Source organism: Cervus elaphus, chromosome 15 (assembly GCF_910594005.1).
Source record: "Cervus elaphus chromosome 15, mCerEla1.1, whole genome shotgun sequence".
Taxonomy (NCBI): domain Eukaryota; kingdom Metazoa; phylum Chordata; class Mammalia; order Artiodactyla; family Cervidae; genus Cervus; species Cervus elaphus.
In genome coordinates this window covers 43225877-43248811 of record NC_057829.1, presented here as the reverse complement: position 1 = coordinate 43248811, position 22935 = coordinate 43225877, and the positions used below count along the sequence as shown (strand labels likewise).

Sequence of the window (22935 nt, the reverse complement as noted above, 5' to 3'; positions counted from 1 at the left end):
CTGTGTTCGAAAGGAGGTAGGACAAAATATAAAAGATAAAAAGAGAGACAAAAGAGCTAGGGATGGAGACCCGTCCTGGGAAGGGAGTCTTAATAGAGGAAGTTTCCAAACACCAGGAAACCCTCGCACTGGCGGGTCTGGGGGAAGTTTTCGAATCTCGGAGGGCAACTTAACTGGGAGGAAAATAAATAAAACCCACAGATTACGTGCCTAAAAGCAGCTCCCAGCAGAAAAGTACCCCAGACGCCCGCATCCACCACCAGCAAGTGGGGGGCGGAAAGGAGAGGAGCCGGCGGCATTGCTTAGGGTAAGGACCGGGCCTGAGTGCCCTGAGGGCAATCGGAGGGAGCTTTTGTGAGATACCAACTTAAACTGTGGGACAGCAAAAGAGAGAGAGAAAATTAACCGGCCCGAACGCGCTGCCGCCATTTGGAGAACAAAGGGCCTGAGCAAGTCCAGAGGAGCTAGCCGTCTGTGGACCCGCCCAGCCCCACCGGAGGCAAGAGGCAGGGGGGAGGGGAAAGGGGCAAACTTGGCCCCAAAGGCGGCATCCCCTACCACACTGCAAACAGGCCTCCAGTTTCTAACCAAAGACTTCCTGAGATTCTGGATGGTTGACATCCACCGGGAGGGTCACGGCTAAACACAGGGCGCATGCGACCAGCGCAAGCTGAAACTGAGGCTGGGACCGCGGAGGGGAGAAGGCGCACCGCACCCGGGGAGAGTGCGCCCGACAAGCTCCTGGCTGCCTGAGCTGCTCCGGCCGGGGAAGGCACAAAATGCAGGCGCAACCAAGTCCACGCTTTTGTGGAGTACCCAAAAACTGGAACCGCACGCAACGCAGGGCATGCTCCATATAGAGCAGCCGGGAGCCTGAGCAGCGTGGATAGGGAAAGCAGCGCCCCTCCCTCCCCGCAGCGCGAGGGAACTAGTGAACCTGAACAAGAGACCACCTCTGCCTGCCTGTGTCAGGGCAGAAATTAGGCACTGAAGAGACCCGCAAACAGAAGCCAAATAAACAAAGGGAACCGCTTCAGAAGGGACCGGTGCAACAGATTAAAATCCCTGTAGGTTACACCGACTACACTGGAAGGGGCCTATAGATATCGAGAAGTGTAACCTAGAACGAGGAGCTATCTGAAACTGAACCGAACCCACACTGACTGCAACAGCTCCAGAGAAATTCCTAGATATATTTTTACCTTTTTTTTAAATTAAAAAAAATTTTTTTTCTTTTCTATTCTTTTTTATTTTTTCTCTTTTATTTTCTTTTAAAATTCCCTATTACTCCCCCATTACTCCTTAACTTTCATTTTCATATATTTTTATGATTTTCTTAATTAGGAAAAAAATTTTTTTTCTTGTTTTTTTTTCTTTTTTCTTTTTCTCTTATTTTCTTTTAAAGTCCTCTATTACTCCTCTACTACTCCTTAATTTTCATTTTCATTTCACTATAACCTTGCAAAAAAAAAAAAGAGAGAAGCCCTATTTTTAAACCGAACTTCATATATATTTCTAAAATTTTTTGTGTTTTTTTTTAATATTGTATTTTTAAGGGTCTAACCTCTACTCTAGATTTTTAATCTTTGTTTTTCAGTATGTGATATAAACTTTGGACATTTAAGAATCCAATATTCAGTTCCCATTTTTACTCAGGAGTGTGTTGATTACTCTCTCCCACTTTTGACTCCCCGTTTTCTACCTCAGAACACCTCTATTTCCTCCTTTCCCCTTCTCTTCCCAATCCAATTCTGTGAATCTTTGTGGGTGTCTGGGCTACAGAGAACACTTTGGGAACAGACAACTGTGTAGATCTGTCTCTCTCCTCTTGAGTCCTCCTTTTTCTCCTCCTGCTCATCTCTATCTCCCTCTCTCCTCTCCTCTTTTTCATGTAACTCTGTGAACCTCTCTGGGTGTCCCTCATGGCAGAGAATCTTTTCACCATTAACCTAGAAGTTTTATTATCAGTGCTGTATAGTTGGAGAAGTCTTGAGACTACTGGAAGAATAAAACTGAAATCCAGAGACAGGAGACTTAAGCCCAAAACCTGAGAATACCAGAAAACTCCTGACTACACGGAACATTAAGTAATAAGAGACCATCCAAAAGCCTCCATACCTACACTGAAACCAACCACCACCCAAGAGCCAGTAAGTTTCAGAGCAAGACATACCACGCAAATTCTCTAGCAACGCAGGAACATAGCCCTGAACGTCAACATACAGGCAGCCCAAAGTCACACATAACACATAGGCCCATCTCAAAACTCATTATTGGTCACTCCATTGCACTCCAGAGAGAAGAAATCCAGTTCCATGCACCAGAACACCGACGCAAGCTTCCCTAACCAGGAAACCTTGACAAGCCAATCGTCCAACCTCACCCACTGGGTGAAACCTCCACAATAAAAAGGAACCACAGACCTCCAGAATACAGAAAGCCCACTCCAGACACAGCAATCTAAACAAGATGAAAAGGCAGAGAAATACCCAACAGGTAAAGGAACATGAAAAATGCCTACCAAGTCAAACAAAAAAGGAGGAGATAGGGAATCTACCTGAAAAAGAATTTAGAATAACGATAATAAAAATGATCCAAAATCTTGAAAACAAAATGGAGTTACAGATAAATAGCCTGGAGACAAAGATTGAAAAGATGCAAGAAATGTTTAATAAAGACCTAGAAGAAATAAAAAAGAGTCAATTAAAAATGAATAATGCAATAAATGAGATCAAAAACACTCTGGAGGGAACCAAGAGTAGAATAACGGAGACAGAAGATAGGATAAGTGAGGTAGAAGATAAAATGGTGGAAATAAATGAAGCAGAGAGGAAAAAAGAAAAAAGAATAAAAAGAAATGAGGACAACCTCTGGGACCTCTGAAACACCCCAACATTCGAATCATAGGAGTCCCAGAAGAAGAAGACAAAAAGAAAGGCCATGAGAAAATACTCGAGGAGATAATAGCTGAAAACTTCCCTAAAATGGGGAAGGAAATAGCCACCCAAGTCCGAGAAACCCAGAGAGTCCCAAACAGGATAAACCCAAGGCGAAACACCCCAAGACACATATTAATCAAATTAACAAAGATCAAACACAAAGAACAAATATTAAAAGCAGCAAGGGAGAAACAACAAATAACACACAAAGGGATTCCCATAAGGATAACAGCTGATCTATCAATAGAAACCCTCCAGGCCAGAAGGGAATGGCAGGACATACTTAAAGTAATGAAAGAGAATAACCTACAACCTAGATTACTGTACCCAGCAAGGATCTCATTCAGATATGAAGGAGAATTCAAAAGCTTTACAGACAAACAAAAGCTGAGAGAATTCAGCACCACCAAACCAGCTCTTCAACAAATGCTAAAGGATCTTCTCTAGACAGGAAACACAGAAAGGTTGTATAAACGTGAACCCAAAACAACAAAGTAAATGGCAACAGGACCATACCTATCAATAATTACCTTATTGATATGCATAGAAATGAATGAAAATGAAAACACAACAACCCAAAACCTATGGGACACTGTAAAAGCAGTGCTAAGGGGAAGGTTCATAGCATTACAGGCTTACCTCAAGAAACAAGAAAAAAGTCAAATAAATAACCTAACTCTACACCTAAAGCAATTAGAGAAGGAAGAAATGAAGAACCCCAGGGTTAGTAGAAGGAAGGAAATCTTAAAAATTAGGGCAGAAATAAATGCAAAAGAAACTAAAGAGACCATGGCAAAAATCAACAAAGCTAAAAGCTGGTTTTTTGAAAAGATAAACAAAATTGACAAACCATTAGCAAGACTCATTAAGAAACAAAGGAGAAGAACCAAATTAACAAAATTAGAAATGAAAATGGAGAGATCACAACAGACAACACGGAAATACAAAGGATCATAAGAGACTACTACCAGCAGCTCTATGCCAATAAAATGGACAACTTGGAAGAAATGGACAAATTCTTAGAAAAGTATAACTTTCCAAAACTGAACCAGGAAGAAATAGAAGATCTTAACAGACCCATCACAAGCAAGGAAATCAAAACTGTAACCAGAAATCTTCCAGCAAACAAAAGCCCAGGACCAGATGGCTTCACAGCTGAATTCTACCAAAAATTTAGAGAAGAGCTAACACCTATCTTACTCAAACTCTTCCAGAAAATTGCAGATGAAGGTAAGCTTCCAAACTCATTCTATGAGGCCACCATCACCCTAATTCCAAAACCAGATAAAGATGCCATAAAAAAAGAAAACTACAGGCCAATATCACTGATGAACATAGATGCAAAAATCCTTACCAAAATTCTAGCAAACAGAATCCAAAAACATATTTAAAAAATCATACACCATGACCAAGTGGGCTTTATCCCAGGAATGCAAGGATTCTTTAATATCTGCAAATCAATCAATGTAATACACCACATTAACAAATTGAAAGATGAAAACCATATGATTATCTCAATAGATGCAGAGAAAGCCTTTGACAAAATTCAACACCCATTTATGATAAAAACTCTCCAGAAAGCAGGAATAGAAGGAACATACCTCAACATAATAAAAGCTATATATGACAAACCCACAGCAAGCATTACCCTCAATGGTGAAAAACTGAAAGCATTTCCCCTAAAATCAGGAACAAGACAAGGGTGCCCACTCTCACCACTACTATTCAACATAGTTTTGGAAGTTTTGGCCACAGCAATCAGAGCAGAAAAAGAAGTAAAAGGAATCCAGATAGGAAAAGAAGAAGTGAAACTCTCACTGTTTGCAGATGACATGATCCTCTACATAGAAAACCCTAAAGACTCTTCCAGAAAATTACTAGAGCTAATCAATGAATATAGTAAAGTTGCAGGATATAAAATTAACACACAGAAATCCCTTGCATTCCTATACACTAACAATGAGAAAACAGAAACAGAAATTAAGGAAACAATACCATTCACCATTGCAACAAAAAGAATAAAATACTTAGGAGTATATCTACCTAAAGAAACAAAAGACCTATACATAGAAAACTATAAAACACTGATGAAAGAAATCAAAGAGGACACAAAGAGATGGAGAAACATACCGTGTTCATGGGTTGGAAGAATCAATATTGTCAAAATGGCTATTCTACCCAAATACAATGCAATCCCTATTAAGCTACCAACGGTATTTTTCACAGAACTAGAACAAACAATTTCTCAATTTGTATGGAAATACAAAAAACCTTGAATAGCCAAAGTAATCTTGAGAAAGAAGAATGGAACTGGAGGAATCAACCTGCCTGACTTCAGACTATACAACAAAGCCACAGTCATCAAGACAGTATGGTACTGGCACAAAGACAGAAATATAGATCAATGGAACAGAATAGAAAGCCCAGAGATAAATCCACGAACCTATGGACACCTTATCTTTGACAAAGGAGGCAAGGATATACAATGGAAAAAAGACAACCTCTTTAACAAGTGGTGCTGGGAAAACTGGTCAACCACTTGTAAAAGAATGAAACTAGAACACTTTCTAACACCATACACAAAAATAAACTCAAAATGGATTAAAGATCTAAATGTAAGACCAGAAACTATAAAACTCCTAGAGGAGAACATAGGCAAAACACTCTCTGACATAAATCACAGCTGGATCCTCTATGACCCACCTCCCAGAATATTGGAAATAAAAGCAAAAATAAACAAATGGGACCTAATGAAAGTTAAAAGCTTTTGCACAACAAAGGAAACTATAAGCAAGGTGAAAAGACAGCCCTCAGATTGGGAGAAAATAATAGCAAATGAAGCAACAGACAAAGGATTAATCTCAAAAATATACAAGCAACTCCTGAAGCTCAATTCCAGAAAAATAAATGACCCAATCAAAAAATGGGCCAAAGAACTAAACAGACATTTTTCCAAAGAAGACATACAGATGGCTAACAAACACATGAAAAGATGCTCAACATCACTCATCATCAGAGAAATGCAAATCAAAACCACAATGAGGTACCATTACATGCCAGTCAGGATGGCTGCTATCCAAAAGTCTACAAGCAATAAATGTTGGAGAGGGTGTGGAGTAAAGGGAACCCTCTTACACTGTTGGTGGGAATGCAAACTAGTACAGCCGCTGTGGAGAACAGTGTGGAGATTTATTAAAAAACTGGAAATAGAACTGCCATATGACCCAGCCATACCACTTCTGGGCATACACACTGAGGAAACCAGATCTGAAAGAGACATGTGCACCCCAATGTTCATCGCAGCACTGTTTATAATATCCAGGACATGGAAGCAACCTAGATGCCCATCAGCAGATGAATGGATAAGGAAGCTGTGGTACATATACACCATGGAATATTACTCAGCCATTAAAAATAATTCATTTGAATCAGTTCTAATGAGGTGGATGAAACTGGAGCCCATTATACAGAGTGAAGTAAGCCAGAAAGATAAAGAACATTACAGCATACTAACACATATATATGGAATTTAGAAAGATGGTAATGATAACCCTATATGCAAAACAGAAAAAGAGACATAGATGTACAGAACAGACTTTTGGACTCTGTGGGAGAAGGTGAGGGTGGGATGTTTTGAGAGAACAGCATCGAAACATGTATATTATCTAGGGTGAAACAGATCACCAGCCCAGGTGGGATGCATGAGACAAGTGCTCGGGCCTGGTGCACTGGGAAGACCCAGAGGGATTGGGTAGAGAGGGAGGTGGGAGGGGGGATCAGGATGGGGAATACATGTAAATCCATGGCTGATTCATGTCAATGTATGACAGACCCACTGCGGTATTGTAAAGTGATTAGCCTCCAACTAATAAAAATAAATGAAAAAAAAAAAGAAGATGAAAAGATAAGCCCAGATTGGGAGAAAATATAAAGCCACATATCCAATAAAAGGTTAGTAAAGAATATATAAGCAGTTCTCAGAACTCACAGTAAAAAAAAAAAATCCAAAACCCGAAACCTAAGCCCTAAACAATCCAATTAGAAAATGAGCAGAAGACATGAAATGATATTTCCCAAAAGATGAGATATAGAGGGAAAATTAGCACATGAAAAAATGTTCAACATCATAAGTCATTAGAGAAATGTAAATTACAACCACAATAAGATCACTGCACACCTATCAGAAGGTAATAATAAAAATAAAAAATAGTGACAATGAAAAGAAACTAGATCATTCATACATTGCTGATGGAAAAGTAAAATGGTACAGTCACTCTAAAAAATACTTTAGCGGTTTCCTGTAAAACGAAGCATGCAAATATCATATGACCTAGCAATTTCATTCCTGAACATTTTCTTTGAAACAAAAACTTATGATCACACAAAAACCTATGCATATATTCACAGTAGCTTTATTTGCAGTAGCCAAAAAGTAGAGACAACTCAGATGTCCTTCAATGGGTAGATGGTTATGTCACTTATGTTGAAACATCCAAATTGTGGAGTACAGAATGAACTATTCACACATACAATAACCAGGATGGACCTCTCCAGAGTATTATACTGAGTAAAAAAGCCAATCTCAGAAAGTTACATGTTGCATGATTCCATTTATATGACATTCTTGAAACAACATCATAGACATGAAGGATGGATTAGTGGTTGCTAGGGATTAAAGAGGGGTGGAGCTGGAGGGAAAGTGGGTACAGCTGTAAGTGGAACACCAGGGGTCCTGTGGGGATGGAAATGTTCTCTATCTTGACTGTATCAACCTCAGTGTCCTGGTTGTGATACTGTAAGATTTGCAAGATGTTACCATTCCCTGCGGGGTGGGGGTGGGGGAGGCGGAACTGTACAAGCATGTTTATTTCAAAGAAGTGCATGTGCGTCTATAATTATCTCCAAAGAAGTTTAATTTAATTTTTTTAAAAAAGAAGTCAGTATCCAAGAACTGCTCTTCCCTCTGGGTTCCAGCTACCCTTTCCACAAAGAGAGATTTAAAGAGCTATCGTACTTTCAGAATTTCAGAATTAGGGGAGGGGTGGTAAGTGGCGAAAGGCAAGAGATAAAAAAAAAACAACAAACCAAAAACCCACAGCCTCTCAGCTGCCTTGAAACCAAATATCACAGTGCTACCCATGAAATGGAAAGTGAGGGCCAGAAAGATGACACAGAGGGAGAAAGGAAAGGGTAGAGGAGTCTGGAGTGTGTCCATGCAGGGCATGTGGCATTTGGGGAGCCTGGGGCAGGCAAAAGAGCTCCCCAGAGTCAGTAAGAGTCAGGGCTCCGCACCGGGACTATAACCATTCAGCCTGAGGCCACGGGCCACTGTCCCTGCCTGCAGGAGCGGTGCCCATCCACACAAGTCCATTTTCAGCTCACTGGATTTTTTCAGGGTGGGTTTGGGCTTGGGAGAACATCCCCAGAGTGTTTCCCTGAATCTAATAAGAGGTATCCTTAGTGCTTGCCCTCTGTGCAACAGGCACGGGAACACCAGCTTTGCATTCCACAGATGGGCTGCCATCTCCCCATCCTGGCCTAAGGAGCCAGACTCCAGAACAGCAGCAAGGGGCCAGTCAAGCCCAGACCTCTCGCCCTGGACCACAGGCCTCTCCCTGTCTGGCTATTCTCAACCAGGAAAGCCTTCACGCTTCCACTGTGAGAGGGAGGGGTTGGCCCAAAGAAAGAAAACAGCATTCAGGCTCAAGAGCCAGGAGATATTTCTGGGGCAATTAAATCAGAGAGGCTGTTATTGCTAATGTGTAATTGGTTTTAAAATCAGCAGGCTGGCCTATCTCTGGATGACAATATTTAAAGAGCAAGACGCCCCATCCAGAGTGGGTCTTGTAAACCATGACCGAAGAGGCCCTCTGCAGACACAGCAACCTTCTGTCAGTTCCCTCCTTGAAAGCTGTGGCTTAGCTCTAATTGGCTGCTGGGAATAAATATTTACGGGACTGTGCAAACGGAGGCATCTGCTTCCAAAGTCTGTTCACAGGATCTCCACTGCACCCGGGCAGGCGAGCCAGCAGAGGGGCGGATCTCCTAGCTGGTGATCCTTTTCCTACAAATTGACAAGTGCTGTAGTCATCCAGACTCAGGGCTGGATGTCTAATTAAATTTCTAGACCAGGATAACGGTGTTGGCTCCTCCTGGGTTCAGGAAGGCCATAGCTCCACTTTGGGTGGGGAGGGAGGTCCTGAGAGGATGCACACAGCTCTCCTGAGGTCCAAATCTCACCCTTGAGTGCCAGGCCCTGAAGATGCAGGTTGGGGAGACAGATGTTCCCTGGTCACTCCCAGCTCCACCACCCTCCACCTAAGAGTGGGAACTACCTCAACCTGTGGGAGACATAACCTCCTCTGTTCCATGGGGGTGCAAGTCTCACCTTATAGGCTATTATAAAGACTTGCAGCAACAAGGGACAGAAAGCACCCAGGACAGGGCCCAGCAATAAGGGGAACCTCCATGCACGGTGGCTGCTAACATCTGAATAAGTGGGTTCCAACCTGGACGGTACCTGAGGGTGCTTTAATAATATATATTCCTTAGCCTCATTCCAATGCCACTGGAAAATCACCAGGACCCAAGAATCTGGTTTGGTTTTTCTGATTTTTTTTGGTTTTTTTGAGCTCTCTAGATGACCCTCATATTGTTAACTAGCCTCAGCCACACTGACCTCAACCCACCTTGGTTTAGCCTCAAGTCTTACTTGGCACAGGAAGTCCTCGTGAATCATGAGATATAGAGTGGTGAGGCCCCCAAATTCCCACAGGGCTCCTAAGGGAGACCTTCCCTTTGGTTTTATCCTGTCTACTCTTGTCCTGACGATTCTGTTTATTCTAGTCTTCCCAGCAAGATGGCAAATCCCAGGGGTAGAGACAGTCCCCGCAGATCTTGTAGCCCTCAGCCCCCCAGGAGGGCCCTTGATGTGAACTGTGCCCCACTGGCGATTCCTGGACCTCCATGAGCTCTACCCTTTCAATGTCCTGGGCAGAGGGTCGGGCTGGGCAGCCTGGAAGCTTACAGAGGGGGCCAAGCTGGTTGGGGGATCAGGGACCATCACTGGAAGGAGAGCGGGTTGATGCAATCAACCGCCCCTGTGGGTCTCAGCTGACCCTGTGGAAATTCTCGGGGGAATTTTGTCTGAGCTCAGGCTCCCTGGTGCAGGCATCCACCAGGACAAGTGGAGCTCAGCTTGGCTGAAACTTCCTACTGCAGAATGCCAGCCTGGGCCCAGTGCCCATGGACACTGGTCTCTGCCGGGGTCTCTGGAAGGGAGGTAGAGACCTTGGGACTTCAGCTGAGATACCCTGGAAAGCTCAACCCATTTTCCGGTGTTGGTGGCGGTTCTCCTGTGTGCCAGAAAGACCTCCGGCCTCACCACAGTCAGCAGCTGCTCCTGGAACTAGGAGAGAGAGGGGCTTCCCAGAGGTTAGTGCTCTGGGAGCGTCATTTGCAGTGACAGCCGCCCTCCCCAGCACTCCCACCCCCTGCTGCTCCAGGGTCCCCTGGGTGGACCTGGTCCTCCCCTGCTCTCCTCTCCTCCTTCCTGGACTCTTCACAGTGCTTGACTGGCTCTCCCCTTGCCTTAACCTTCTCTGAAAGTGTTCTGTTCACCTTTTGCCTCAACTGAAGGGTGCCCCCTCTGAGGACCCACTTCCTTGCACCCCCTCCTAAGGGACTGTCATCTTCCCTCACACTCAGCCCAGCACCAGATGGGTCGGGGGCATCCCCTCCCAGCTCCTAAATGACTCCGCCTCCCCTCTGGCTTTCTCTTTGGAGCTGCAGCCGTTAGGCTTTCATCCTCCCCCCACGCGTTATCCTCATTGCTTATCCACTGACCTCCTCACAATGCCCAACCACCAGGACCTGGCTCACACTCTTCTTCCCCATCACCACTCCGGTCATCCTTTCGGTAACTTGAACATCCCTGTGCGTGACCCGGCTGGCACCCTCCTCTCTCAGCCCCTTGACCTCTCACCATTGACAGTCTAACCTCAGCACCCACTCCTACCACCACATCTGGAGGCATATCACGACCAGGACCCAACCCCCTCTGGAGCATCAGCTCAAGCTTCCCACACCTTGACCACACTCTGACTCCTGCTTCACACACTCTGTTACCTCCCACTGCAGCACGTCTCACTGACATCTCCAGGACCCTTCAGCCCCACTGCCTATTTCCACTCTCCACCACCCACCCCCGTCTTTCACTTCCCTCCTGCAATGGGCTAAACTGTGTCCCCCCAGAAAAATCCCTAAGTTGAAGTCTAACCCCTGTTCCAGGGACTGTATTTGGAGATGGGGGTCTTTATACAGGTAATTAAAATGAGGTCACTGGGGTGGGACTCTAATCCAACATGACTGGTGTCCTTGTAAGAAAAAGAGATGAGGACACAGACATCCTTGCACATAGAGGGAAGACAATGTAAAGATACAGGGAGGAGACAGCCATCCTGGTCAAGGAGAAAGGCCTCAGAAGAAACCCCTCTGTTGACACCTTGACCTTGGACTTCTAGGCTCTGGAAGTGGGAGAAGATAAATGGCTATTGTCTAAGCCCCACAAGGGTGTAGTAGGTTGTTGCGGCAGCCTGAGCAGACTAACGCACCTGCTTAGTTCAGATTCCAGCACTCTAACCATTCCCCTCCACACCCGCCTTCTCTCCCTGAGTTATGCTCACTGACCTTGGTTGAACTCAGCAACCCACCTTCTCCTTACCTGAACCTCAGCACCTCAACATTGTGTGTGAGGGAGAGGGGGGATTGCAAAACAATGCTAAAGTATATTGTTTCTTCTAAAGTGAACGGCCCTCAAATATGAGCTCAATACAGTCCATGAATCTTAGTAAGTTTCCTGAGTAGGCTGTCTTTCTCACATCCCATGAGGCTCTATCATACATTCTCTTCTGCCTCCAGAATCCCACCCTCACCATGGCTCTGCTGACCTGAGGCCAGGTTTCCTTGTATCAGTCAAAGGTTTCTGATTCTCTGTGCTCCATCTCCTTTTGCCTTTGCAAGAATTCCACCTCTCTGTTTGTCTCCTCTCTCCTCACTAACAATTTCACTTACTGGATTACTTCCATGCACTTGCCTCTCCTACTAAAAACACTTCCCTTGACCCCCATCCTCTTCCAACTACTCCCATTTTTCTGCTCCTTCTAGTACCGAAAGGTCTGAAAAGAACCATCCACCCTTAACTGATTCTACTCAGTGACTGTCTCATTAACAGTTTCTTCCTACAGTTGGATGGCCTCCATCACCATACACCTTCCCCCTGTCGAGTACTCTGGCCTGACTTTGGTGAAGGTCATGGCTGACTTAGGGCTGCCAAGCCCAGAGTCTCCTCTCTGTCCCATTCTCCCAAGAGTTCTCAGCAGCATCCAACATAGTTGGCGGCTCTCTCCTTCCCTCTTGGATCTTTGTGACTCATCTCCTGGTTTCGTCTTGACTTCACAGGCTGCTCTTTCTCCATCCCCTTTGCATCTTTTTCTACTTGACCTCCAAGGCCCCATCTTCCGTTTCTAGATGATCTCATCAAGGTCCATGACTTTAAATATCACTTCTGTGCTGATGGCTCTCAAATTTATATCTCTGTACCGACCTCTCCCTTGAGCTCCAGACACATAGATCTAACTTGACGTCTCTACTTAGATGACTCAAGGCGTCTCAGCCCTAATACACTGGGAAAGGACTTCTCCCTCCCTGTTGCATCACTTTCCTCACCTGGTTCTCATCTCAGTGAATGGTACCACCATCTACGCAGTTGCTCACATCAAAAACCTAGGACTCCCCTGTGTCCACAAGTCCGTTCTCTACATCTGTGTCTCTATTCTTGCCCTGCAAGTAGGTTCATCAATACCGTTTTTCTAAGAGGAGGGTGGGATGAATTAAGAAAGTAGCACTGACATATATACACTATGATGTGTAAAATAGATAGCTAGTGGGAAGCTGTTGTATAGACAGGAAACTCAGCTCCGCGCTCTGTGATGACCTAGAGGGGTGGGATGGAGAGGGTGGGAGGCAGGCTCAAGAGGAAGCAGATGTATACATATATATAGCTGACTCACTTTTGTTGTACAGCAGAAACTAACATAATATTGTAAGCTATACTCCAATAAAATAAATAAATTTCTAATAAACTTATTTAAAAAAAGAAAAGCCTAGGACTCTTGCTCATTCCTCTTTTCCTTATTGTTGCTTCTACTTTGAAACTTCTCTAGACCCCACCCATGTCTCTCCATCTTTCCATCTTCACTCTCAACTCTAGCCCAAGCTGCTTTAATCTTTCACTTTGACACTCAAATCATTTCCTAAGTGGTTTCCCCGTTTTCCTTCCGTTGGAAGGGGCGCTCCAGAGAGGCAAGCTCAGTGAAGGATCAGATTCCGCTGTGCAGATGACACAGTCAGTGCTAACTGGATTAATTAGATTTTCAGAGCGAAGCCGTGTGTGTACCTCCCTCCTTTCTGTCATGCTTCCTTTAGAAACAGCACTTCCATTCAGAAAGCCAGATCAAGTGCCATTAACAAATTAATTCCGATTAGCGCACCCAGGCACTCAGACCCCAAGGCAATCCTGGTCAGTCGTGCAGGGTGATGGCTTGGGCCTGGCCTGCTAATAAAGTGGGAAGCCTACTGGAAGCAGAGGCAATTCTTCTGATGCCTGTCTCTGTCCCTAGAGGGGAGAAGAGTAGGATTTGATTACACCATAGTCTCCTGAGGGAATTAACTCACTTTCAAATTATAAGTTATTAATTCTCCCACATGGCCATTAGGTTGGTAAGAACAGGATCACCTCTGGCACCTACCTGTGACCCACAGAGCCTCCAATTTAAGACCAAGCACTTGAAGGTGCCCAAGAATTGAATGAAAGAGAATTGTTTCGTAAGTGGGAAATAAGTCTGGGGCCCAGTATCCTTAATAGTCCTTCATTCCTTTATTTAACAAGCATGATTGGGGATTAACTGTGTTTGGGACAGCAGATTCAGCAGTTAAGCCAGGTAAGGCCCCTGTCCTCCTGGGTCTTACAGACTTGGGTGGCGGTGGGGGAAAGGGACAGATAATCAGCATGAATCAAACAGACAAAAAAATTGACTTCAAAGAGTAAGAAATGCAACCAAGGTGAAAAACAGGACAAGGGGCAGAGTGTGCTGGGGAGAGGTGGGGGTACTCCAGGAGAGTCTCGGGTGGAACACCTAAGCTGAGCTTAGAACCGTGCAAGGAGCCAGCCAGCCCTGGAAGAAGAGCTTTCTAGGGAGAAGGATGTGCCTGCTGCTGGACAGTCAAGCCCCATCACCTTCTTATTCTCCTAGTACGTCCAGCACAGCCATCTCTGCCAGGCAGACTGCTCTCCTCACGGTACTGGGCCAGTCAGGTATGGCCCTGCTGGGCGGTTGACTTTGCCTGCAGTTGGTCTGCCTGCCTGGACAGTGTCCCTCCCTCCTGTCCCTCTCACTCATGTCACAGGGATTTGTTTTAATTCCCACCTCTTCCCTCAAAGCCTTTCAAAAGCCTCCCAATTAGAAGGGCTCCCTCCCCTCTCTAAAGTCCTGGAGCATTTATTTGGTACCTACTGGCTCTACTGCCTTACATGGGTAGACACTGTATTACTATGTACTTGAATCCATCCCCGATTCCTATCAAGGGGGCTGCTCAGGGCCAAGGGCTCCATCCTCTTTGTCCCTTACACACCCCAGGCCTAGCCCAGGTCCTCAGCTTACAGACACTCAAGGACTCTGAATGGTCACCTGGCTGGCACAAAAGCCCAAGAGGCAGATAGAGGCTCAAAGAAGTCCCACTCTTCATCTTGGAACGTGGGCAAGAAAACAAGACTCTCCACCCGGTTCCTGAGAATAGGGCTCACTTTGGGTTTGAAAAGTAGTTTCCAGAAGGACAATTTGAAAAATGTAAGGCCTTTGCTGGATTTCTTATGGGAAAGCTTAGAAACTTTCTTAAGAGCAGCAGCCAGAATAAGGTCAGCTTGAAGATGAAGAATTCTAGTACCAAGAAATCATGTGAAGGAGGCAGCCAATTACCCTTCCAGAGGTGGGCCCTTCCCAAACCCCCACCTGGCAGCTCTCCCAGCAACTCATCCCGGAAATGAGCACCTTCCTTGCCCACCAGTAAAACACCACTGCTTCACTGCAGCTGGCCTTCCTTCAACTCAAAATCTTGCCCCCCCACCCCATACTCCCAGACATCCTCGGATTCCAGGGCTAGGCAGCCTCACCCAGAAAGTCAGCATGCCTTCAGATGAATTACAAGGGTACAAAAGGTGCCTTCAGCTGACCGCAGGCCAACTGGGTCCTGGGCTGGAAGGAGGCCTGAGCTTCCCATGCTATGGCAAATGTGGATGAGGTACACCCCTGGAGGGAGGGAGGCCAATGGGCATGAGGATGAGATGAGCATGGAGACGTGCTGGGCGCTGCTGCTAACCTTTCATGAGGACCGTCCTGGCCTCAGTCCACTCGCTCCTCCCGTCTGATGTCAGCAGGCCGATTGGAGGCAAGCGTTCATCCTCGTTGGAAGCCATTCTGACTATCTTTCTCAACTGAGTGAACAGATCCCCCTCACTGAGACGGCGGAAATTAATCACAACATCCAAGACAAAGAACTGTGGGGGAAACAGGTCAGAGACGTCACTCAGGGCAGCCCGCCCGAGACGTCAGGCCTGCCCTGCGCCTCCACATGGGAGCAGGATGCGGGGACACTCGGGCCCCTGGTTCCCAAGGTGCTTGATGGTTCAGAAGAGCCACCATGAGGGGACCAGCCCGACGCTGTCAACCCTGCTGGACTCCAAGCTCTCCCAGATCAAAGAAGGCCAGATCGAACTTAACTAAAGAAAGTTTTTTCTGTAGTTCTTACTTGATGTAAAACCATTATATTTGTGGGAAACAGTGGAAATTGATACATCTGCTTGCTGTTGGAGGGCTGTGTCAATCAAAACTGAAAATGTGCGTGCCCTATGATTCAGTAACTGCTCTTTCTAATGCATACTTTAGTCTAAGGCTTAGAGAAACATATACTTGTGCCCTGAGAGACATATAAAGGAATGTGCATATCAGCCTTGTTTGCAATAGAAAAATGGTAGAGAGAGCCCAAATGTTCTGCAGTAAGGGAATGGTTAAGTAAAACGTGGAGCACCTATCCAATGCATGTCTATCCAGCAGTTAAAAGGAATGAACTAGCTCTAGATACAGCTACAGGGATAGATTTAAAACACACTGGTGAGTGGAGGAAAAAATGGCAGCAAATAATATGCAGAGAAAGATTAAAATGGAAGAACAACACACAAAATGCTCTGTGCGTACATGTGTACCTACATGTACTTGCTTGTGCTCTGTAGGTGAGGCCTGTGAACTGGCACTCAGGAACTTCGAAGCTAGAGCCTCAGCATTGTAAAGGGTTCTATTCATAGTCCCAGGTCAAGATCCCTTCTCTGCTGATTGACATGTGCCTCGCCCCACGCCCTAAGCAGCATAAAGGTGGTTCGTTTCAGCGCAGGAGTCTTGAGAGCATTTCTGGGAGGGATGGATACTATGGTGTGTGTGTGTGGCGGGGAGGGGTGCGCTGGGATATTCTGGGTTTGACTTTTGAATGAAGGTGGAGAAAGCTTCCTGTCCTGTGGCCAGCCAGCTGTCAGGTGGGCTCCCAACTTGGGAACAGCCACCTTCTGACGGCAAACTTAGGGCTCCCAATTTAGACTGAAAATGTCAAATGAGCCTAAGAAGAAAACACTATAGAAAAAATACCAGGGGAGCCCCCAGGTGGGTGTCAAAGTTGGGTTTTAATGAAAACGAACAGCGTTTCATCAGATGAAATATTTATGTGGAGCCTCAGTATATAGAATACACTGTCTGGCATCCCCTGGGCCCCCACAGGCTCTTGTGTTCCCTGGAGCCCAGTCTGAGAACCTGAGCTGCAGGGGGATAGAGCATGGGCTTGTGACACTGGCAGACCGAGGAGTCCTTCTCACCCCTGGACAAGCCACCTAACCTAAGTCTCGTCTCCTCATCTGTCAAATGGAGATCCAAGGCCTCCTCTGCAAGGTCATCCTAAGATCAGATGGGATGAGTATATATACCAGGCCCACCTGGACGTGGATGCCCAGACAGTCAGTCTGTAAGCTGTCCATCTGTGTGTGGTCTCCAGGAAGGCCATGACCTGGGTGACTGCATGTGGAAGGGCTGAAGACATGCTGGGTCTCATTAACAACCCTCAGTCCATCCAGGCAGTTCACTGGACCTGATTTGGCTGGACAAGACTGAAATGGGAACCCACCGAAGGCATCTCGACTGACGACGCTCCTTGTTCTTAAAATCCAACCAGTGGAGAGAAATGGGACTGACAGAAATCAAGAGACCCCATTTCAGGGCCACCCTGCCCCAGCTCACCCTATGACTCTGGGAGGGGGCTGAATACCCCTGGAGAAGCAGGAAGGGATGAACACATGTGCACCCCTCCCCAGGCCCAAGAAGCTGCAGTAGCAAGGGGCCACTTACCTGGTTGCAGCAGGCCACAATGACGTGCTCCGGCTCGGGCATGACACTGCTCTTCTGGGCCACCAGCGTGTCCTGGGTATGGCCGGGGAGCCGGTAGGAGGAGAAGAGCGCATAGTATTGCTTCATACAGAGCGGCTGCCCTGAGAGCTGGCCCTTGGCACTGTCAGTGGGGATGGAGTGGCTGCAGGGGGAGGGAGGGAAGAGAGGCTGGGAATCAAAATTGGTTCTACTCTAACCTGACGCCAGAACTGCATGATGATGGCCGTTCAAGAGTTAGATTCCCATTTTCTAAAGTAGTGGAGCGCCGCAGGGAGACCCTCATGTTCTCTAGCCTCCGTTAGTCTCCCTCACTCCAGCCTCATGTAGGACACATGCAGGTACAGATCTGGCCTCTCTGGGCCTTTGCTGCTGCTGCTCTGCTTGGCACACCTTCACCCTCAGCCCCGCACGCAACTCATCTGTTTAGAAAACTCCCTTCACTCTTTTGAGAGCTTACTCCTTCATCACCTCTTCCAGAAGCCTCCTTTGAGTTCAAGGGGGAAAGCTCTCTTTTTCCTATGATCTCAGCATGTCTCAGGTACTTCCTTCCTTCCTCTTCCTCCCCTATTTCCTCTTCTTCCTCCTTCTCTCTCACTTTCTTTCCCTCTGTCTTTCCTCCTCCTGTTTCACCCTCCCCTCCACATTCCACCTCCCTTTCCTCTTCCTCTTTTTTTTCTCTCTCTCTCTTTCTGCCTCTTTTTCCCTCCCTCCTTCCTTTCTTCCTTCCTTTCAGCCAACAAATGTGACTGAGCACTCTCCTGGACCAGGCACCATTTGAGGATCTGGGGAGGTAGGTGCAAAGAAGACCCGAGTTTCCTGTTCTAGTGGGGCACAGGTCGGGGATAAGTAAGGGAGCAAAGACTATAGGCAGGCAGTAAGATGCGGTGAGGAGTCAGTGACTGGCAGGGCAAGAGGAGTGACCAGGGATGGTCTCACTGAGGATCAGACTCGAGAGCTGAACCCTGGGGTTTGGAGGCAGCCACGAGGTGAGCTGGGGCAGAGTGAGGCCAAGGTGGGCTGGGTGGAGCAGCCCACTGTCCTGCTGCTCCAAGTGTGGGTGTCAGACTGAACTGGAATGACCAGCTGACGACAGGGTAGTTGTGGGACTCCAGGGGGAGCTTTCAGAAACCTGTAACAACTTGACAGAGGACGTTTATATGTGCTGACTCTAACAATAAAACAAGGGGTCTTGTATTTTCTATCTATATGCTGTTTTTCTGCTAATTCAGATGGTGGCTCAGATAGAAAAAAAACTGCCTGCAATTTGGGAGACTTGGATTCGATCCCTGGGTCAGGAAGATCCCCTGGAGTAAGAAATGGCAACCTGCTCCAGTATTCTTGTCTGGAAAATTCCAAGGACAGAGGAGCCTGGTGGGTTACAGTCCATGGGGTTGCAAAGAGTTGGACACGATTGAATGACTAACACTTTCACTCTCAAAAACATTTTACTAAATAAAAACATTTATTGGTCCTTCACCATAGATAGTTTGAGGAACACTGGTCAAGGGTGAAAGGAAGCCAGTTAAAGCTGAGTAAAGAGATGGACAGAGAAGTGGGGAGGCCTGTGGCCTCTTTGGCAGCAGAAGTCGGTACCATTTCACTCTTAGGGCAGTGAAAGCCCCGGGAAGGCAAGAGCACTTAGTGGCATGATCTGATCCGCTTTGCTGTCATAACAGCCCTGGTTCTGGGTGGAGAATGGGTGGAAGCCAGTCACGGGAAGGAGGCTGTGGGCTGCTGGGAAGGTGATGGGCCTGGGGAGGGTGATGGGAGTAAGAGGGGGATGTGAGTATGGGTTCTGGAGGGAGCGTGATATCCCTGAGCTTGGACTAGATGAGCAGGTGAGGGAGAAAGATACCATGGGTGACTTACAGGATCCTGGGTTCACCACCGGGGCTGGGTGGCACATTTACTGAGATGGCAGGACAAGGTAACGGGCCTGCTGGGGCATGGGGAGGGGGCCCAAGGGTCCACTGGGGATGACTCAGTTTGCAATGACTAGGAGGCACCCCAGTGGGGATGTCAGGGGGTCAGATACTGGAGTGAGAGGCTCAGAGAGGATGGACACAGTTGTATTTGGTTCTGTTTATGTGTCTGTTTCGCTAGATAGTCTGAGAACCTTTTGAAGACAGGGATGGGGCCTTATTTCCCTTCATCTTTCCAGCATCAATTTGAAAAGTGAAAAAAATCTGCAAACAATAAATGCTGGAGGGAATATGGAACAAAGGGAACCCTCTTGCACTGCTGGTGGGACTGTAAATTGATATAGCCACTATGGAGAACAGTATGGGGATTTCTTTAAAAACTAAGGATAAAAAACTACCGTATGACCCAGCAATACCACTATTCAGCATATACTCTGAGAAAATTATAATTGAAAAAGACACATGTACTCCAAAGTTCATAGTAGCCTTATTTACAGTAGCTAAGATATGGAAGCAATTCTAGATGTCCATCAACAGATGAGTGGATAAAGAAGATGCGATACATATAAACAATGGAATATTATCAGGCATAAAAAGGAATGAGTTTGAGTCAGTTCTAGTGCGATGGATGAAGTTAGAGCCTGTTATACAGCGTGACGTTAGTAAGAAAAAGAAAATAAATATAGTATATTAACACACATACACAGAATCTAGAAAGATGGTATTGATGAACCTATTGGCAGGGAAGGAACGGAGATGCAGATGTAGAGAACGAACTTATGGACACAGTGGGGGAAGGAGAGAGTGGGACGAATGGAGAAAGTAGCATTGACATATATACTCTACCATGTGTAAAACAGACAAGTGGTGAGAAGCTGCTGCATAACACAGGGAGCCCAGCCCGGTGCTCCATGACGACGCAGAGGGGTGGGATGTGAGTGGGAGGGAGGTGATATATGCATCATTATGGCTGACTTGCATTGTTGTATAGGAGAAACCTACACAATATTGTAAAGCAGTTTTCTTCCAATTAAAAAAAACTGCTTTAAAAAGGAAAAGTGAGCAAATGAATAAATGAGTGAATGAAGGGTCCAAAACAGGCCCCTTGAGCAATGGCATAAAGTTCTAGCTTTATAACCTTACAGTGATTAGATGTGGGAGCTTACACATGGACATGTATGGGTATGTGTGTCCGTGTGAGCGTGCACACACACACGTGGGAATCTGGGGTCTAGACTGTCAGTGACGGACAGGTACAAAGTTGTGGGTGGGGCCTAGGCCACTCCTGCTCTGCTGCTCAGCCAGACAAGGTAAAGGATGAGATTCTCTGAAATCACTCAGAAGGTCATCAGGACTGAGTTCTGGGGGATGGTAGAGAGCTCCTGGTGAGGAGGAGAGACACCAAGAAAACACCACGGGGAGACAGCAGCTGGAAGGCCTGGAGACCCAGCAAGGGGACGGTACGGTGAGGAGTGAGCAGACAGAAGCACAGAAATGCATAGACAGCTTCTTGACTAGCTTAGAGCTGAAAGCCTCGCAGGCATCATCTCATAGGACAGTGGCCGCAGCCCCAAGAGGCGGCCACCATTATTGTTTCCATTTGACACACAGGAGTCTATAGTAATTGGAGTGATTACTCACTCAAGGTTGACACATCCTGTGTTGTAGGTGTCAGAATTCAAATGCAGGTCTGCTGAGCCCAGAGTCAAAGCCCTGAGCCACTCTGTATTTTGAATCTGGGGCCTGCCCTCTTCTCTCCAGAGGAAACAGCCCTACCCTGGAGGGGCTGTAGGTCTAAGCCTCCACTCCGAGGCTGGGTAAGTCTGAGACGGATCAAGTTGAAATGTGAGTGAAGTCTGCCCCATGCCCTCCTCCGTCTGCCACCTCCTGGCTGTGTGACACGGACAAGCCCTTGAATTCTCTGAGACTCAGCTTCCTCATCTATGCAATGGACACTGCTTTGGACCCTTCTTTCTTCCCAGCAACTGAATGCCCTAATATTACCCGTCTCTGGGGCCCCTTAGACCCTCTCTCTGGGTCCCCCACACCCTCTCACTCTCCCCGGTGCTCCTGGGCACCCAGTGCTTAGACAAAAGAAGGACTTTGCCCCCTAAAATCGGTGATGCCCCACTGTGCTTATGCAGCTCTCTCCATCTCTCAGGACACCCTTGTGTCCACTGAGTCGGCCGCCCATTTCCTGAGGTTGATGGGGCTGGGGAAACAGGCTCAGAGTGGGGAGATCGCTCCTTTCAAGGAGCAAGTAAGAAGGCTGAACTTATCATCAGCTGGTTCCAGCAACGTTGCCTTCCCCCACCTCTCGATGTGCTCGCTAGCTTCCTGACACAGTGAATCACGGCATGTATGTAAATGTGATTTACTGAGGGAGATGGACATGAAAAAGATCAAGGAAGGGTTGGGCTTACCCCGGGAAAAGTGACTGTTAATGTCTGGGCCAGCTGAGGGAAAGGTCATTCTGATGCTTGGTATGTGCAGGGGGTCATCTGCTCAGTGACAGAAGCCGGGAACACGGAGCTGAAGGAGGACAAGGTCCCTGCCTCTGCAAGTCCTTGGCTACTGTGCCAGGGAGACAGACAAACAGAGCACTACCCTTCCCAGGTGGGGCTCAGTCCTACCTGTCCAGCAGGGCCTTGTAGCTGAGCACACCGGAGATGAGGTTGGCTGCAAACCTGCAGAGAGAGATGAGGCCTTAGCTTCTCCTCTCTGGGGCCCAGGTTTCCTCCCTCCCTCCCTTCTTCTTTCACTCCTTCTTCCTGTTTCTCTTTCCCCCTCCCCTTCCTTCCCACCTCCTCTAGTCTCTCCCATACTCATGGACCACCCACCAGATGACTGGCCTTAAGGGTGCAATAATCAGATAGGGTTTCTGCTGCCCTATCCCTGCCCCTAGGCTGTCGGTTTCCTTCACAAACCTGGGACTAAAAATGGTCCTGAGGAGAGAACTTGGGGGAGGAGAGGAAATTGGAAGGTGAATGAGAGGAGGAGGAGGGAGAGGAAGCCAGGAGAGGCCACAGAGCAGGCAGGAGGGGGATGGCCCATTAGGGGTGATGTTCTTCCAGGGGAACGCCTGTGCTGGGACTGGACTGGGCCAAAACCCCAGGGTTCTGGGAAATCCAATCTCCCAGGAAAAGTCAGTAATTTGGTCTCCTTAGTGCTAATGTAAAAGAAAGCCAGGTGCTGTTGGCTGGGAAAAAGGCACCAGAAAACCTTACCACGGGACTCTGTCATCTTAACTGCCCATGGACGATGAGCCTGGCTTAATTGCATCAGGAGGAAAACACCCCTTCAATGCAATTTTGAGAACTGTATCCAGAAGTCATTCATCTGTCCACATACTTCCTCTGCCCAGGGAATGCCCAGCTGTAGGGGAAGGGGCAAGGTTGCCCACCCCCCTCCCCCTCCAGCCAGCAGGTTGATTGGGCTGGGTGAAGAAGGAGGGGGCAAGGGTCTTCCAGCCTGGATCAGAGGCCAAGGTGGACCCTGCCTCATGTTTTTATTTCCTCCCTCTGAACTGTCCCC

At 46.9% G+C, this 22935-nt stretch overlaps 1 protein-coding gene across 1 annotated transcript in view; it reads right to left on the bottom strand.

Annotated features, from left to right (window-relative positions):
* The window catches only part of CHAT (choline O-acetyltransferase), a 58729-nt gene that overhangs the window by 25195 nt on the left and 10599 nt on the right, over positions 1–22935 (bottom strand). Inside the window, exons 5-7 of the mRNA XM_043926205.1 lie at positions 22035–22088; positions 17441–17621; positions 15375–15552 (exon numbers count right to left, since the gene is read on the bottom strand). Of these exons, the coding sequence (XP_043782140.1) occupies positions 15375–15552; positions 17441–17621; positions 22035–22088 (413 nt within the window). The remainder of the gene's footprint in view (positions 1–15374; positions 15553–17440; positions 17622–22034; positions 22089–22935) is intronic.